The sequence below is a fragment of the Balaenoptera ricei genome, chromosome 16 (genome assembly GCF_028023285.1).
Source record: "Balaenoptera ricei isolate mBalRic1 chromosome 16, mBalRic1.hap2, whole genome shotgun sequence".
NCBI classification, from domain to species: Eukaryota; Metazoa; Chordata; class Mammalia; order Artiodactyla; family Balaenopteridae; genus Balaenoptera; species Balaenoptera ricei.
The window spans coordinates 39,731,944-39,751,192 of record NC_082654.1 but is presented as its reverse complement, the minus strand read 5'-3'; the positions used below and the strand labels follow the sequence as shown (position 1 = coordinate 39,751,192).

General features: G+C 39.0%; 1 protein-coding gene across 1 annotated transcript in view; it reads right to left on the bottom strand.

Annotated features, from left to right (window-relative positions):
* ASAH2 (N-acylsphingosine amidohydrolase 2) overlaps positions 1-19,249 on the bottom strand; it is an 80,727-nt gene that overhangs the window by 21,914 nt on the left and 39,564 nt on the right. Inside the window, exons 11-17 of the mRNA XM_059899815.1 lie at positions 19,074-19,160; positions 16,812-16,916; positions 16,595-16,676; positions 5,456-5,571; positions 4,303-4,397; positions 2,606-2,645; positions 1,717-1,812 (exon numbers count right to left, since the gene is read on the bottom strand). Of these exons, the coding sequence (XP_059755798.1) occupies positions 1,717-1,812; positions 2,606-2,645; positions 4,303-4,397; positions 5,456-5,571; positions 16,595-16,676; positions 16,812-16,916; positions 19,074-19,160 (621 nt within the window). The remainder of the gene's footprint in view (positions 1-1,716; positions 1,813-2,605; positions 2,646-4,302; positions 4,398-5,455; positions 5,572-16,594; positions 16,677-16,811; positions 16,917-19,073; positions 19,161-19,249) is intronic.

The window sequence follows — 19,249 nt, the reverse complement described above, 5'->3', positions numbered from 1 at the left end:
ACCTAACCCTTGCCTCCCACTCTAGCCCCTGTCTCACTACCCTCATCATGCTAATTCCATGGTACTCAACTAATTATGGCCCCTTAAATATACTAAGTCTGCCCCTCTGGACCTTTGTGTATGTAGCTCCCTCAATATGGAACATCCTCCCTAACTTTTATTTGCTCAATTAGTCCTTACTCATTCTCAATAACTTGGACAAATTCTACATCTTCGTGAAAATCTGCCAGTCCCCAACTTCAAATACCCAGTCTAAACTGGTGCTCTTTCTCTTCGTTTTCATAACACCTTGTGCATCCCTTTCACAGAAATGTAATCATCTGCTTTCTTCTATGTCTTTTACTGGCCTATAAATTCTAGTGGTCTTGAGGGCAAGGCATTGTTATGCCCAGATAGTGGCTAGTACAGTATCTCTCACAAAACATATCTGTTGACTGAATGAGTGAATTAATTAATTAATTAATACTAATCCTTTCATATCCCTAACCAGGAGACAAGCTAGTAGGGGTTCCTAACTTTATTTGCGCCTTGGACTACTTTGGCAGTCTGTTGAGGCCTATGGACCCCTTTCAGAGCAACATTTCTAAACACATAAAATAAAATACATGGATTGACAAAGGAAACCCATTCAACTGAAATCAAACAATAATAAACCAATTTTGCGATAGAGTAATGTTTGTGCTTCTGTATGATGCTACTAAATAACAAGATCTAGTAGCAGATCTAATAACTACTGTGATTTTAAAATAGCAATGAGAGTAAAAGGTATTTCCAGATGTGCAGTAACTATTTGTGATATGAAAAATATTCATGGTTCCTACTGGTGACAAAAGTCAGAGGTACAGCTAATATTACTGTCATTTGTTGCCTACATTCATAATTGAAAGAAATGCTAAATGACAGTTACAGATAAATGAAAAAGTGGATACATGAAAACTTATTCGCATCTAAGTTTACCCCAGTTAAGAACCTTTATTCAACAGGATTTCCTAGAAGGCAGGGACGCTTCAGTAAAGTCAACAGAGGGCAGCAGGGCAGACTCTACTGCTGGAATTACTGAGTATTTGTCAAGGGGTAGCCTGTGTGCCACAGTATGGATTGCCAAGTTATACCATTAATTGTGGAACTCTACACTGTTTTCACGTTTTTAACTACTGTTGTTTAAAAGTACTTGGGCTACTTTCTGTACTATTTGTAAACAAAAACGCATTACCGGCCGGCAGCCTCCCTAATTTTTTTGAGGCTCTGTTTCTTAATCTGTATCATGGATATAATAATACCCTACTTCAGTCAGGGCTAATTGTGAGGATTATGTAAGATCACATTTGCAAGGTGCTTAGCCAGTGCACTCAATAAACAGAAGCTATCAATGGGAGTTTTTCCCAGGTTCTACAGAAGTTTAAGGCACCAGAAGCATTAAGGATAGAGTTAGGAATGTTGTATGCCATAACCCAGGCTTATTATCAGTGCCCCTGACAAAGTAATTTATTTCAGGGAAAGTGGAAGTCAGTGAGACTAGAATTTTGACCTGAACTTGGAAATGGTCAACCTAGAACTCCCAAATACAACCTCTGGCTTATCATTCTCTTACCAGCCCTAAAACAAAATCACCTCTCAAAAACACGATTGAGGAAGTCCACAAAGAAATTCTGCATTTGACGCAATAGTCTTGACCAGGGTATAATTCATTTAAATGATGAGAACTTTTTATTTTACCTGGTATTCTTCATAGGTGGTAATGTAGTGTGTATATACATTGCATAGACCCGAAATAACAACAGTCATATTCAGCATCCCATAAGTTGCAAATTCCTAGGGGGAAAGGGAGAGTGAAATAAAATTACTCTTCAACTTATAGTCTATTATCATCCTACTTATACTTAACATACAATTATAAATATGAATCATTTGTAAGATAACTATCTTAACAATATTTTTCCTAATGATCAAAACCGCCTAGGAGTACAGGAGTATCAAAGGATCCCTTAGGAAAACTTAAAGCCATAACTCTGCACTATAGTTGGGCAAGTCAATGGATCTCCGAACATCTTAACGATTGTATTTGCAGATGCAGAATCTTCTTATTACCAAAATACAGATATTTTATCAATTTCCAAAAACGTATAATGGGAACATATTAGCTAACCACAGGAGTTATTTCCAGCTCCATATAATAAGACATTTGTTGATTATGTCATCTTAGAACCATCTACAATACTTTCTGAATGTAAAGAAAATCACAAATATAGATAAAATACAGCATTTTTAACATGTGTTAGATTTTTATTTACATAGGACTTTAAGATACTAATGTACTTGGGGTCATTTACTACTGAATCCATAAAACCATTATCAATTTTTAAATTATTAGTACATAAATACAAATGAAATATTTTAATCTTATTATAGTTCTCTTATATTTTTTAAGTTTGTTCTTATGCCACCAATATTTCATTTTCACCTCCAGCCATTACTTTCAAGACGTGTAAAACTCTCGTCATCTTTGCAAAGAATAATTTAAAAGGTGCCAGATCATAGGGATAGGGAATTCTTTTCTCTTTTCCAAATAAAAATGCATGGATATTTTATTTCGTTTTTAATTTACCTCTTGAACTGCCTCCCGAAGTCTTCGTCCAGACATGGTCCTGAGTCAAGAAAACAGAATTATCAAAGTGTTTTCCTATTCAGAATGTACACAAGGTACACAGAAAGACTTGTAGTGAAAGCCAAAATGTTAGCCTGGCTAACAATAGTAAAGTGTATAGAAACAATGCAAGTTAAAGTTGAGCTTTTTTCCTCACTGCCCTATCTTCAAAACAAATCCTAAAGTGAAAACAGACAACTTGAAGGAGGAAAACAGAATCAATGAATATCACTGGCAAAAGATCCCAATCACTTTCCATTCACTGAGTCAACAATAGGTTGCATTCTATGTTAATAACAGCTGAGGCAAGTAGAGAGTGTACTGTTCCTGCCTACAAAGAACTTACTATTTAATTCGTTCATTTAATCCTTCAGTAAAATATTGGACACCTACCACGTACCAGACCCACTTCAAACTGCTAAGGATTCAACAGTATGGAGCTGACATTCTAGGGAGGGAAGATGGTCAACAAGCAAATAAAAAAGTGAGATGACAATAAGTTCTATGGAGAGTATAAAGTAGGATAAGGATGAAAGAGAATGGTGGTGGTCATTGTGGGGATGGCGGTGTTCGTGCTGATGCTGTAGTGATGTGGTGGTGGTAGGAGCGGTGGGGGGTAAAGACAATGTTATATCATGTAAGCAAGACTGGCATCTCTGTTAGAGTTTTGAGCAGAGAATAGAAGGAATAAACGAGTTGGCCATGGGGATAAATGGAGGGTAAGTGTTTCAGGCAGAAGGAACTGTAAGTTCGAAAGCCCTAAAATAAGAGCGTGCTTAGTAGTCTGGGAATGGCACTGAAGCCAAGGTGGCTGCAACAGGGGTGATCAAGGGGGAGTGGTATGAAATCAGATCAGAGAGCTTGCTGAAGAGAGGATCACATAGGGCCCTGTCGGATATTATAAGGGTTTGAGAATTTCTCTGGAGAGTTAGAAGCCATTGAAAGGTTTTGAATAGTGACATGATTTGACTTATGCTTTTCAGGGATTACTCTGGCTATAATGTTGAGGAAAGACTATAGAGGAGCGAGGGAGAAGCAAGAAGGTGAGACAGGAGGTTATTGCAGTAAAATCCAGGGGAGAGATAATGGTGGCTTAGACCCAGGTTGGGGCCGGGGGATGGGGAGAGGAAGAATGTTGGAAAGTGTTGAATAGAACATACAGAATTTGCTAAAGGACTGAAAGCAGGGAAAATTGAAAAAGAGAGAATTCAGGGATGACTCTAAGATTTAGGGCCTGAGCAATGGAAAGATAAAAAATTGCTACTTACTAAGATAGGAAATATGGCATAAGGATCGGATTTAAAATATGTTTCCATGCTTCTAATACCTAAACTGATTGTTTCACGAGCCTATGTTTTAATATTATTTAAAGTCTTTCTACTGACATAATAAATCATTGTATAATTTTATTGGAATGATAACTTTTCAGATTTTTCTCTTTACTTCAGGTTACCCACTAGTAACAGGCAGAGAGAGATTTATTCTTCAGAGGCCCCACCAAAAGAGGGTGGGAATATTTGTCACCGTTGCCAAACATAGCACAGTAGGATACAAAGGAGTCAGTACAGAATTATCTGCCCATGATAAGAAGTGATCCCAACAGAAACACATCCACAACAGTTACATGTGTAACTACAAAATAAAAAAGAGGAACTTACGTAAACTCCCCAGGGATGGCAGTGATGGCCAAGAACCCAAGGGTAATAATCTGAACATCAACAATATCTGGGTGCCAGGGATGAGGTTTTGACAGCTAAGAACCAAAAGCATGAAAACTGTGTTAAGAATATTATTCTTTCTATCGTCAACAGACTGACGCTGCTCATAGAAGTTCCTTTATTAAAGGATTTTAAATGTTTCCAGCTGTTTTGAGGTGTCTTATCCTAATATCATATTTTTTTTCTAATTCACGTAGTATTAAATATTCTATCTATTCAATAGTAATAAGATGTAAATCTCATATACCAGTGTCCCATTAACCTGGACTTATTTTCTCATCAATGAAGTTTCTCGTGGATTTGTCATTGTGGAATCACAATGTGTAATAGATAACCAAGTGTTCTCCTATATTACCATGGTGACTATCCTTATAAAAGATGAATAAGGAATTACCATCATTTAGAATAGCTTAAGTTGATGATTTCTTTTTACTTTAATAGCACTTTAAATCTTCAGTTAGCAAGTCTTGCCTTGCTTTTTAGGTTTTCTCCAAGAGAATCTACCCTTTACCATATTCAGATTAGTAGAATCTTTCCCTCTATTCCTTTGTTTCCTCTCTTTCTTCTTCCTGGAGAATTTTAATTAAATATTAGAAAAAACGCTATTTAAAAATTTTTTCTACATCAAAAATCCATGATAGTATGAACACTGGTATGAATATGAAAATCCATGTTCCAAAGAGTATTTAAAGAATATTGCTTTAGTTAATAATGTTGCCTGAGTTGTGAGAAAATAACCTGAGATGTTTTTCTCTGCAAAGAATTCTGTGTTCACTCCTATTCTGGAGTCAACATAAACAAATCCTGGATAAGAAAAATGTTAATCTTATTCTTCCTTTTCCACTGTTCTAATTGTTTCATTTATTTACTATAGATGTAAAAATCTAAGTCAGTGTATTTAATAATCATAACCCTTATTTCTTAGAGTTAGACTTATAGCATCCATATTTTTTAATATTAAAAATTTGATATGGGAACATCTGAATAACACACAGATCTACTATTCAACACAGAGCTACTAATCATATCTGATAATTCATAAATGTAAAAATAACGATATACTAATTTCACCATGAAAATCAAAATGTATTACCTCTCCAGTATGAAGAAGGATTGGCTTTGGTTTTTGGCATTCTTTGATTTCCTCAGATGGCTTGCCCAGGATCTGATCCCGAATACTGTCCCAAGATGGATCCCCTACTGTTGTCCCTATTAGGAATGTTATAATTAATATGATTCCAACCCTCTGAAAAATATCATCATTTTGACAAATGTTGTACAACAATGCTTTTAGGACTTTGAGAGATTTTATCAAGGTTGTTGTTCAATGATTCCAAACAGTTTGCATAATAGAAGAGGCAAAATTTCCTGTACATCCTGAAGTAGGAGCCATTGTTTAATTAGATCCTCAGTGTGGTTGATAGAATAAAAGAATATATATGTTCTACAACCTTAATTTTTTTTTATTGATCTTTCTCAACCACTTTGCAAATAAAAAAATATGATATAATTAAATGTAGGTCTATGAACTGAATCACCTTTTTCTTATTTTGAAAACTATTAAAAAAACCCTCCAACTTGAAGTACCAGTTGTTTGACTTGTGGTCTCTAAAGACCCTCTCTTGAATCTCCACTTAATTATGTGCACACACACACACACACACGAGCAATTAAAACAACCATCAAGCGTAACACCCATAATCTGGGGAAAAGCTATGTTAACTACAAAACCTAAGAACATAGACTCTATAATCCATTAGGAAAATATAACAACTATGAACATATATGGACCTAATAACAGAGTACAAAAATACATGAAACAAAACTGACAGAAATGAAGGGAGAAACAATCAACAATAATAGTTGGAACTTCAATAACTCACTTTCAATAACAGATGGAACAACGAGTGAGAAGACCAATAGGGAAGTATAAAATTTGAACAGCACTAGAAGCCAACTAGACCTAACAGATACTAACAAAGGACTCCATCCAACAACAACATAATATATATTCTTCTCAAGTGCATATGGAACATTATCTAAAATAGACCATATGCTGGCCATAAAACAAACCTCAATAAATGTTTTAAAGTATAAATAATACAAAGTATGTTTTCAACCACAATGTAATGAAATTAGAAATAAATAACAGAAGAAAATTTGATAAACTCACAAATATGTGGAAATTGAGCAACATGATTATAAATAGCTAATGGTCAAAAAAGAAATCAAAAGAAAATATAAAAACAGTTTCAGATGAATGCAAATGAAGACACAGTATATCAAAACTTATAGAATGCAGTGAAAGCAGTTCCCATAGGGAAATTTATAGCTTTAAATGCCCTTATAAAGAAAGGAGATGACCTCAGCAAGATACCAAAGTAGAAGATATCAGCTTTCATCCCCCCACAGAATACAATAATTAGCTATCCACAAAAGAAAATAGCCCTAGGAGGGCTCAAGAGTCCAATTAAAAACCTACAGCAACACAGTGGAGCAAAAAAACAGAATAACCACATGAAAAGAATCACTGGGAAGGTTGGCTTATCTGAGACATCTCAAGAAGGCTAGGAACAAAGAAGGGCAGAAGATATCAGTACCAGCCACATAACAGGTGCCATCATTTGCTGCAGTGGCCTGCTCTGTGGAAGACCCTGGCAACCCTTGCCACTGAGAACCTGAACAGCCTCTACAACAGACTCTCTACAGCTTTCACGAAAGAGGACCCTGTGTGTCAGTGCAAACCCCAGAAGCCTGCTCCAAAGAGACACCAACAGCTTGTATGACTGAGGTAACCAATGATGGTTGCTACCGTGGATCACTGGAGAGAGAGGTGCTGCTGTACCTCCCTCATGAGGAGCTGCTGTTCCACTGCCCTGGAGTCAGGGCTGTCAGTCCCCCACCCCCAAACCCATACATGCTCCTGACCCCAGAGCCATGGGTGTTCCATGTATGCCCATGTTTCAGACCCCAACTTTGTGACCACGCTGTGTTTTCCTGGGCTCCAAACTCCAGACCTGTAGCTGCCCTGCAAGTACCTGTATCTCAGGCACTGGAGCCACTGCAAGTGGACCTGAACCCCAGAACCACTGTCCTCTGCAAATGCACGTGTTCTAGTCCCCAGCTCCATGGCTGCTCCACATGTGCTCGTACCTCAGGCACACAGCTGCTGGTGAGCCAGTGCCCTGGACCCTGGAGGCATGGTTGCTCCACAAGCACCCACGCTCCAGATCTCAGGTATGTCACTGTTCCATGGATGCCACATATCAGACATCAGTGCCACCACCACTGTGAGTGTACCTGAAGCCAAACATAGCACCAAAAGTGATGCCCTTGGCCATGACATCCCCCAAGGGAGAAAAAGATGTCAGGATGTCCCCAGCAGATTTCACCACTGAAGATCACAACAGCACTCACAGCAGCTGCAGATACCCTTAGCATTGGCCTTTAAGGACCCATGCAATCTTCACCAATGATGACCTAAGCTGACAGAGCTGCATGGAGACTATGCCACTTGGGCTTCCCTGGAGCTGGAACAACCACAGTCACCCAGTCAATGTCTCTGCAGCCACCCACAGGCGAAGGCCTTTCCCCACCAAAACCATTCTGTAAAGTCTGGAAGAGGTGACTGATCCATCAAATGCACAGACAAATGCAATTCTACGAGAGACAACAAAAATCAAGGAAACGTGACATCACAAAAGGAACACAATAATTTTCCAATAACTGACCCAAAGAATTGGAGATCTACAAATTGTCAAAGAAGAACTCAAAATAATTGTGTCAAAGAAGTTCAGCAAGCTACAAGAGAACACAAATATACAACTTAACGAAATCAAGAAAATAATTATGAACAAAATGAGAGTTCAACAGAAAGGCAGAACCATAAAAAAGAGCCAAACAAATTCTGGAGCTGAAGAATGCAATGAATGAAATGAACAATGCAGCAGAGAGCATCAACAGCAGATTTGATTGAGCAGAAGAAATAATCTGTGAACTCAAAACAAGTCATTAGGAACTATTCAATTAAAGTGAAAAAAAATGAAAAAGAATGAAGAAAGCCTACATGAATTATGAGACACAAAATGCCAAAGGGAGTTCTTCAAGCTGAAATGCAAGGATGCTAATAGCCCATAAAAGATATGAAAGAACAGGTAAACCTCATTTTCTTGCACTTTGCTGATATTGTGGTTTTTTGTTTGTTTGTTTGGGGTGTTTTTACAAATTGAGGGTTTGTGGTAACCCTGCATTAAGCAAGTTGATCAGTGCCATTTTTCCAACAGCAATTGCTAACTTCATGACTTTGTGTCACATTTTAGTAATCCTCACTGTATTTCAAACTTTTTCATTATTGTTATATTTCTTATGGTGATCTCTGATCAGTGATCTTTGATGTTACCACTGTAATAGTTTGGCAGCACTACAAACCACATCCATATAAGACAGCAAACTTAACTGATAAATGTATGCGTTCTGACTGCTCCACCGACTGGCTGTCCCTCCATCTCTCTTCCTCTCCTTAGGCCTCCCTATTCCCTGAGACACAACAATATTGAAATTAGGCCAATTAATAACCCTACAATGACCTCTGTGTATTCAAGTGAAAGGTAGAGTCGCACATCTCTCATTTTAAATCAAAAGCTAGAAATGATTAAGCTTAGTGAGGAAGACATGTTGAAAGCCATGATATGACAAAAGCTAGATCTCTTGCACCAAATAGTCAGCCAAGTTGTGAATGCAAAGAAAAGTTCTTGAAGGAAATTAAAAGTGTTATTCCAGTGAACACACAAATGATAAGAAAGTGAAACAGCCTTATTACTGATATGGAGAATGTTTTAATTGTCTGGATAGAAGAGCAAACCAGCCACAGCATTCCCTTATGCCAAAGCCTAATTCAGAGCAAGGCCCTAAATTTCTTCAATTCTATGAAGGCTGAGAGAGGTGAGGAAGCTGCAAAAGAAAATTCTGAAGGTAGCAGAGGTTGGTTTATGAGCTTTAGGGAAAGAAGCCATCTCCATAACATAAAGGTTCAAGGTGAAGCAGCAAGTGCTAATGTAAAAGCTGTGGAAAGTTATCCAGAAGAATAAGCCAAGATAATGAATGAAGGTGGTTACACTAAAAAAACAGATTTTCAATGTAGGCAAGACAATCTTCTTCTGGAATAAGATGCCATCTTGGACTTTCTTAGCTAGAGAGGAGAAGTCAATGCCAGGCTGACTCTCTCGTTAGGGACAAACATAGCTGGTCACTTTAAGCTGAACCCAGTGCTCATTTACCATTCTGAAAATCCTAGGGCTCTTAAGAATTGTGCTAAATCTACTCTGCCTGTGCTCTATAAATGGAACAACATAGCCTATATGACAGCACGTCTGTTGACAAGATGGTTTACTAACTATTTAAACACCACTGTTGAGATCTACTGCTCAGGAAAAGATTCCTTTCAAAATATTACTGCTCACTGACAATGCACAGGTCACCCAAGAGCTCTGATGAAGATGTACAAGATTAATGTTGTTTTTATGCTTGCTAACACAACACCCATTCTGAAGCCCGTGGATCAAGGAGTACTTTTGACTTTCAAGTCTTATTATTTAAGAAATACATTTCATAAGGCTATAGCTGCCATGGACAGTGATTCCTCTGATGGATCTTGGAAAAGTCAATGGAAAACTTCCTGGAAAGGATTCACCATTCTGGATGCCATTAAGAACATTCATGGTGGGCTTCCCTGGTGGCGCAGTGGTTGAGAATCTGCCTGCCAATGCAGGGGACACGGGTTCGAGCCCTGGTCTGGGAAGATCCCGCATGCTGTGGAACAACTAGGCCCGTAAGCCACAATTACTGAGCCTGCGTGTCTGGAGCCTGTGCTCCGCAACAAGAGAGGCCGCAGTAATGAGAGGCCCACGCACCGAGATGAAGAGTGGCCCCCATTTGCCGCAACTAGAGAAAGCCCTCGCACAGAAACGAAGACCCAACACAGCCATAAATTAATTAATTTACAAAAAAAAAAAAAAAAAGAACATTCATGGTTCATGGAAAGAGGGCAAAATATCAACATTAACAAGGGCTTGGAAAAAGTTATTTCAGCTCTCATGGATGGCTTTAAGGGGTTCAAGACTTCAGTTGAAGAAGTAACTGAAGAGGTGGTGAGAACAGCAAGAGAACTAGAATTAAAAGCAAAGCCTAAAGATGTGACTTAACTGCTGCAATCTCATGATGATAACTTTCACAAATGTGGAGTTGCTGCTTATGAATGAGCAAAGAAAGTGATTTCTTAAGGTGGAATCTTCTGGTGAAGATGCTCTGAAAACCACTGAAATGACAACAAAGGATTTAGAATGTCATGCAAACTTAGTTGATAAAGCTGTGGCAGGGTTTGAGAGAACTGACTCCAATTTTGAAAGAAGTTCCACTGTGGGTAAAGTACTATAAAATGCATTGCATGCTACAGAGAAATCACTTGTGAAAGAGTCAATCAATGCAGAAAACTTCATCATTGTCTTATTTTAAGAAATTGCCACAGTCACCACAACCTTCATCAACCACCACCCTGATCAGTCAGCAGCCATCAACATCAAGGCAAGACCCTACACCAGCAAAAAGATTATGACTCTCTGAAAACTCTGCTGATGGTTACCATTTTTAGCAATAAAAGTATTTTTTATTAAGGAATGTACATTTTTAAGACATAATGTTATCACACACTTAATAGACCACAGTATAATGTAAACATAACTTTTATAAGCACTGGGAAATAAATAACAATATAATAATAGTAAGGAACATCAATGGCCCACTTTCAAAAGTGGTTAGATCATCCACACAGAAAATCAACAAGGAAACATTGGACTTGAACCATATCTTAGACCAAATGGACCTAAAAGACATATATGGAACATTCTACCCAACGACAGTAGAAAACACATTCTTCTCAAGTGTGCATGAAACATTCTCCAGTATTGATCACGTAGGGTCACAAAAGAAGCTTCAGCACATTTAGAAGATTGAAATCATACCAACTATCTTTTCCGACCACAAAGACATGAAACTAGAAATCAGTAACAGGAAAACTGGAAAATTCACAGATATGTGAAGATTAAAAAACATACTCCTGAACAACTAATGGGTCAAAGAAATCAAAATGAAATCAAAACTACCTCAAAACAAACAAAACAAAAATGGAAATACAATATACCAAAAACTTACTGTACAGAGCTAAATAAGTTCTGGGAGTGCAGTTTATTGTGATAAACCCCTACATTAAGAACTAAGAAAGATCTCAAAAAAACAACCTAACTTTACACCTCAAGGAACTAGAAAAAGAACAAACTAAGCACAAAGTTAACAGAGGAAAGGAAATAACAAAGATCAGAGTAGAAATAAATGAAATAGAGACCAGAAAAACAATAGAAGAAAAACACAAAACGAAGAGCTGGTTTTTGAAAACACAAAATTGACAAAACTTTAGTTAGACTAACTAAGAAAAAAAAGAGAGAAGCCTCAAAATTTTCAAAAAATTAGAAATGAAAGGTAAGACATTACAAATGACACCTCAGAAACACAAAAAGATGACTATAAGCAATTATACACCACCAAATTGGATAACCTAGAAGAAATGGGTAAATTCCTAGAAACATACAAACTGCCAAGACTAAATCATGAATAAATAGAAAAATTTGAGCAGACTAATAATGAGTAAGAAGATTGAATCAGTAATCAGAAACCTCCTAACAAAAAAGACTTGGATCAGATCGTTTTACTGGTGAATTCAACCAAACATTTAAGGAAGAATTAATGCCAGTCCTTCTCAAACTCTTCTCAAAAATTGAGGAGGAGGGAATACTCTCAAATTCGCTTTACGATGATAACATTACCCTGATACCAAAGCCATATAAGGGCACTATGAGAAGAAGGAAAAAAAAGCCAATATCTCTGATGAATATAGAAGCCAAAATCCCAAGCAAAATACTAGCAAACTGAATTCAATAGCACGTTAAAAGGATCATGCACCATGATCAATGGGATTTATTCCTGGGATGCAAGAATGGTTCAAAATATGTGAATAAAGAAATGTGATATACCACATTAATAGATTAGGAGGGTTCTCGCTTTTCTCCGTGCCCTAAATAAAAAAGAAAATATCCATGTTCAAGGATCAGAAGACTTAAAATTGTTAAGATTACAGTGCTCCTCAATTTAATCTACAGATTCAATACAATTCCAATCAGAATCTCAGCTGACTTCTTTGTAGAAGTTGACAAACTGATTCTAAAATTTAAATAGAATTGCAAAGGACTCAGAATAGCAAAAAAAATCTTGAAAAAGGAGAACAAAGTAGGATGACTCATATATCCTGATTTCAAAACTTACTACACAGCAATAGTAATCAAGAAAGGGTGATACGAACCATGGAATATTACTTAGCTATGAAAAAGGAATGATTTTTCTTTTTTTAAAGGGTGATACTAGCACAAAAAATAATCACAGATCAATGGAATAGAATTGGGAATCCAGAAATAAGACCATGAATCTATGGTCAACTGATTTTCAACGAGTGTGCCAAGACCATTCAATGGTTTAAAAAAAATAGCCTTTCAACAAATGGTGCTGTAATAACTGGATAGCCACAAGGAAAAGAATGAAGTTGGATTGTTACCTCACCATATATAAAAGCTAACTCAAAATAGCTCAAAGATCTAAATATAAGAGCTAAAACCATAAAACTTCTAGAAGAAAACGGGTAGGTTTTCATGACATCAAATTTAGCAAAGGATACTTAGATATGACACCAAAAGCATAAGACACAAAAGAAAAAATAGACCAGTTTGATTTCATCAAAATTAAAAATTTTTGTGCTTTAAAGGACACAATGAAGAAGGTGGAAACACAACCCACAGTAGGGAGATCAGCCAAAATGGTGGAGTAGAAAGACCATGAGCTCACCTCCTCTCATGGCCACACCAAAATAATAACAATGATTTACAGACCACTTATTGATGAGAAAGACCAGAACCTACCATAAAAGATCTTCTATAACTAAAGATATAAAGAAGGAACCACAGTGAGATAGGTAGTCAAGACCCATACCCTCTGGGTGGGTGACCCACCAACAGGAAAATAATTACAATTTCAGAGCATCTCCCTAAGGAGCAAAGGTATTGAGCCCCACACCAGTGTTCCCAGCCCAGCATTCCTCTGCCAGGAAGATGAACCACTAGAACTTTTGGCTTTGAAGGCCAGTGGGGCTTACTTGCGGGAGACCCAGAGAGCGGTGGGAAATGGAGATTCTACTAATAAAGCGTGCACACAAAAATCTCACATGCTCCGAGACCCAGCTCAGAAACAATCATTGGAGAGGAGCCTGGGTTAGACCTACCTGCTAATCTTGGAGAGTCTCCCAGAGAGACAGGGGTCAACTGGAACTCACAGACACTGGTGGCAGCCATTTTTAGGAGCTCATTCTACCACATACTATTTTGGATCCTCCCTCTAGCTTATTAGCTCCAGGACCCAGCTGTGCCCATGCCCACCAACCCACAGGCACCAGTACTAGGACATTTCAAGCCAAGTAACTAACTGGGTGGGGACACAGTCCCACCCACCAGTAGACAAGCTGCCTTAAGACCCCCCGTGAATCCACAGCCACCCCTGGACACAACCCTGCCCACCAGAGGATGCAGATCAGGCCCCACACACCAGTGAAGCGGACACCAGCCTCAGGACAACGGTACCCCTGCAGCCTGCAGACTCAGCCCACCCATCAGCAGACCAGCACCAGCTCTGGGACTAGCTGGGCTCCGACTCTGCCCACCAGCAAGCCAACACAAGCTTTAGGACATCCTGGACCCTGCAGCCAGCCATGTCAAGAACCAGCCTCACCCACCAGCAGTCTGACACCAGCTCTGGGACCCCGGGCCCTGTAGCCAGACCCCAGGACTCAGCTCTTCCTGCCAGTGGGCTGGCACTAGCCCCAGGACCTAGCTTCACCCACCAGTGGGAAGACACCAGCCCAGGATCTCCTTGACTCCAGCTCTGCCCACCAGTGAGCTAGCAGTAGCCCAGGGGCCAACTGTGGGTCTGCAGCCAGCCGCCTCATGACCCAGCCCCACCAAGCAGTGGCCAGCAGCCTCTGCACAAGGCAGGGCTTGGCAACCAACCAGACCCGGGGCGGGTGGTAGAGCCAAGCCTACGAGACAACCCACAGTAGTCAGCCCACCACAACAGAAGGACCCAAGCAGCCCAGCTAGCGGGCATCCCTAGAGCATATATGGGACCCATAAGGAACTCTTTCAACTCAGTAATGAGAAGACAAGTAGCCCAATTTAAAAATAAGAAAAATATATGAGCAGACATTTCTCCAAGGAAGAAACACAAATGGCCAATAAACATGAAAAGATGCTCAATATCAATATCACTAATCTTCAGGGAAATGCAAATCAAAACCATAATGAGATACCACTCCACACCCAGGGGGTAGCTAGAATCAAAAAGGAAGATAAAAACAAGTATTGGTGAGGATGTAGAAAAATCAGAACCTTCAGAACTACTGATGAAAATGTAAAATTGTGCAACAATTTGGAAATAGTCTGGTAGTTCCTCAAATGATTAGACATAGAGTTACCATATGATCCAGCAATTCCACTTCTAAGCATATACCAAAGAGGAGAGCTGAAATCATATGCTCACACAAAAGCCTGGACATGAATATTTAGAGCAGCATTATTCCTAATAGTCCAAAAGTAGAACAACCCAAATGTCCATCAACTGAGGAATGCATAAACAAAATCTGGTAAAACCATACAATGGAATATTATTCAGTCATAATATAACATAAATGAAGTTATCTACAAAACAAAAACAGACTCACAGACACAGAGAACAAAATTTGTGGTTGCCAAGGGGGATGCAGAGTGCGGGAGGGATGGATTGGGAGTTTGGGATTAGCAGATGCAAACTATTATACAGAGAATGGATAAACAACAAGGTCCTTCTGTATAGCACAGGGAGCTATATTCAATATCCTGTAATAAATTACAATGGAAAAGAATATGAAAAAGAATGTATGTATATGTATAAATGAATCACTTTGCTGTACAGCAGAAATTAACACAACACTGAATTCAACTATACTTCAATAAAACAATTTTTTAAAAAGAAAAAAAAAGTAATGAAATACTAATCCGTGTTACAACTTGGATGAACCTTGAAAACATGATGCTAAGTGAAAGAAGCCAATGCAAAAAGCCACATTTTTTTTTTTACAATTCCATTTATATGAAATGTCCAGAACAGGAAAATATAGAGATAGAGAGATTAGTGGTTGCTTAGGTCTGGGAGAGGAGACTGTGCTGTAATAGCTCAAGAGTACAGGGTTTCTTTCTGAGGCGATGAAAATGTTCTAAAATTGACTGTGGTGATGGTTGCACATATCTGTGAATATACTAAAAAAACACTGAATTATACACTTTAAGTGGGTGCATTTTATGTTTTGTGAATTATATCTCAATAAAGCTGTTAAAAATTATTTATTTTAGAACACTAGACCAAACTAGATGAAACATTACCAGGAAAGATGATGTCAACTATATCACATTACAACTGTATTTATTAATTTAACTAATGGTTCCTATATATATATATATATATATGACAAGAATGAAATAAGCCAAAATATTGCCCGTAGGTGATATTCTTCAATTTTTTAAAACTTTCTCTACTCGCCAGTGCATGTTATCACAGTGATAATCAGGATAAAAGTATAAAACCTATAATAATCAGTTATAAATTCATGGAAATACACACAGGAAGAAGACCCAGGACCACATGCTTTAGGCTCCTAAAAGCTTCTGTTCTGAGGAATTTGGGCTCCAGTAAAGGAATCTGGGAAAGAGACATTAACAACCAGATGGAAGGGCCAACTCATCCTGTCGAAGTTACAATGACACTCCCGCTCTGCACCACTCCAACTCCACCCCAGCTCCGGCCCAATTTAAAGCTATTCTTCCATAGATTGAAATGCAAAGAGAATCTCTGATTCTATTTGAATCAGTGGAAAGCTAAGTTACGAAAGATACCTACCCCTGGGAAATCATGTACAAACCTAGAAAGCCTGCATACCCCCAAATTTAAAAAATAAAAATAGTAAATGTATTGGTTACATTAAACCCTGTTAGGGAACAGAACCCTGAAGTTCAGAACCTGGAACCACAAATCACATCAGACTGCACCTCACCCTGCATAAAATTGAGGGTTCCAAATCCGTCAATCGTGCCAGCTGCAAAACTGTAGCCCAAGGCTGGTTTACATGTTTTTGCCTAAAGGAAAAAATTTTAAAAACAAAACAAAAATGAAACATAAACAAAAAAAGAAACAGAAGTTGAAATTCAATAATGACATCAGCCCAGAGCTTTACCCTTGTGGCATAATCAGCGTGACTCAGTGACACTTACTGTGTGTGTAGAATTGAGCCAGACGGTGACGTCCGTCATATTCACCCACTGATGAGCCGAAGCCAGTGGCCCAGTTACCTCCTGAGAGGCGGAGGCATACAGTTCCTAGAAAACGCACACAACCTTACCATTAAAAGCAAAAAAGCTAAAATGAATACCAGCAATCGTACCTAAAAAGTGCCAATTTGGAAAAGAGTCTTTCAGTCAAGTTTTGTTTTGCTGTCTGATTAGACAGAGCATGCGCATCTCTCCACCAAACCCCCTGTAGCTTCCCAGAAACCCAAAGGCCCTGAGACCATTGATCTGTGTCTATTTCCCACAAATATGAAATTCCAGTGATGCAGGCTATGGTACAAATGCTCCAATCTCACTAGAAAGATAGTCAAGAAAATTTAAGGTTAGGAGTAGGTGGGCCAGATTACCTTCTTTGCCAGAACAAGAGTGCATCCATGGGGATTCTCAGGGAGTTTTCCCTCTCACAGTCCTTGAGTCCTCTGGCAGGGCTGGTGCCAAAGGGGGGCTTGAAAGTCTTCAGGGCCCACTTCATCTGCATCTGTTCCCCCACCCACTGTTCACCTTTGGATGTTCCTTTTTTTTTTCCAGTATGGTCAATTGATGCCTTTTTAATCTTATGGGAAATGTGAGTCAAAATATATTTAGGAAGGTTTGTTTGTATTGATCTGTATCATACAGTAGAGGCAAACCCTGCTTCAGCACCGATGCCTTTGTCTGACACCTAACGCATTTCTACTCTATTGACATGTCAGTTTCCACAGCCACATGGGAACGCTCAAGTTGTCAGTAACACCAGCTGCAGTCTGCGTCTCCTCATTAAGAGGGAAGTTGTGCCTTGCTGAGAAGAGAATCCAGAATGTGGGACAAATCTCTATGTCGACTGGGCTCAGAATGGTAACAAAATTTCTGACGCCAAATTGTGTCGGGGTGCACGCCCTAAATAGAATCTGTTAATTTAGAACAATCCACTGATAATACCACAGTAATTAAAAAGAAACTGCAGCAATTAGGTTGGCTGGTGTCTGATGATTTTAAGGTGTTTTTGTTCTTCCTTAATTGCTCCTGAAACATTTTAGAACACTTGAGACAAAATATTTACACACACACACACTCTCTCAAGCGCATGCTCACTAAAGGTATGGGTAAGCTATAAAAAGGAAGAGATTTAACTATCTTTGTCAGAGATGGCTCAGCTCAAAGCTATCTTTTGTCTTTTCCATCAGAAATGTCTCCATAGGAGCTGATACAAAATATGTAAGCAAAATGGAAGATAAAATTTAGAAGAGGAAGGAGGGTAGAGTAACTTGTAGTAAGCTCACTGGAGACCAGATTCTCTCTTCATCAAAAAATCTTTTAAAAAGAAAGGAAAATGTAAGATGGATGATCTTTCCATATCAAAAAAGACCAGGGACTAATTTGAATCCAAATTGCAAGAATTGGCAGTGGTGCCACTCAGCTTTACCTTGTCACCGAAGGAAAAGTTAAGAAATGGTAGGGCTTCCCTGGTGGTGCAGTGGTTAAGAATCCGCCTGCCAATGCAGGGGACACAGGTTCGAGCCCTGGTCCGGGAAGATCCCACATGCCGCGGAGCAACTAAGCCCGTGCGCCACAACTACTGAGCCTGCACTCTAGAGCCCACGAGCCACAACTACTGAGCCCGTGTGCCACAACTACTGAAGCCTGCGCACCTAGAGTCCGTGCTCCACAAGAGAAGCCACCGCAGTGAGAACCCCGCACACGGCAACAAAGAGTAACCCCCGCTCACTGCAACTAGAGAAAGTCTGCGCGCAGCAACGAAGACCCAACGCAGACAAAAATTAATTAATTTTTTTTTTTTAAAAGAAAGAAATGGTCAGGTGACTTGGCAGGCCAAGGCCTGAGAGACTTCTGAGAATTTGGGTCAGTCTGGTTATATCTGGTCATACCACATGAATTGAAAACTTTACAATCCATCATCCAACTGCCTGAAGCAAGCATTCTGGCTGAAAGAGAATGTTTCCTGATTACTTGCTTTTAAATGTACTTCCTATAAGAAGCCAGACACAAGCAGTCAGAGAGAGGTTCCTGTGTGGTTTGTGAAAACAACCTTCCTGGTTGACAGTAAACAGCATTCAGTCTTCCAGACTCCTTGGTGCAGCTTGAGCTCCTGCTGTCTTCCTTACAGTTACGGACTTCCTGATGAACAACATCAGTGGATTTTAAAGCATAGCTTTGAATGAAGATGAAAGAAGCGGGCCCACAGCTTACCTTTGCTTTCTCATATATTATCCGTCCTATGATTTGTGTGCTGTCAAGCATATCCTGCCCAGGTCCCATAGCAATGCACATGCTAGGCTGGAACAAAATGACACAAGATGTGTTCTTAGTGAAATAAGCAATTCTTTTAAAGAATGGAAAATGACAAGTGAATCTAAGCAAATAGA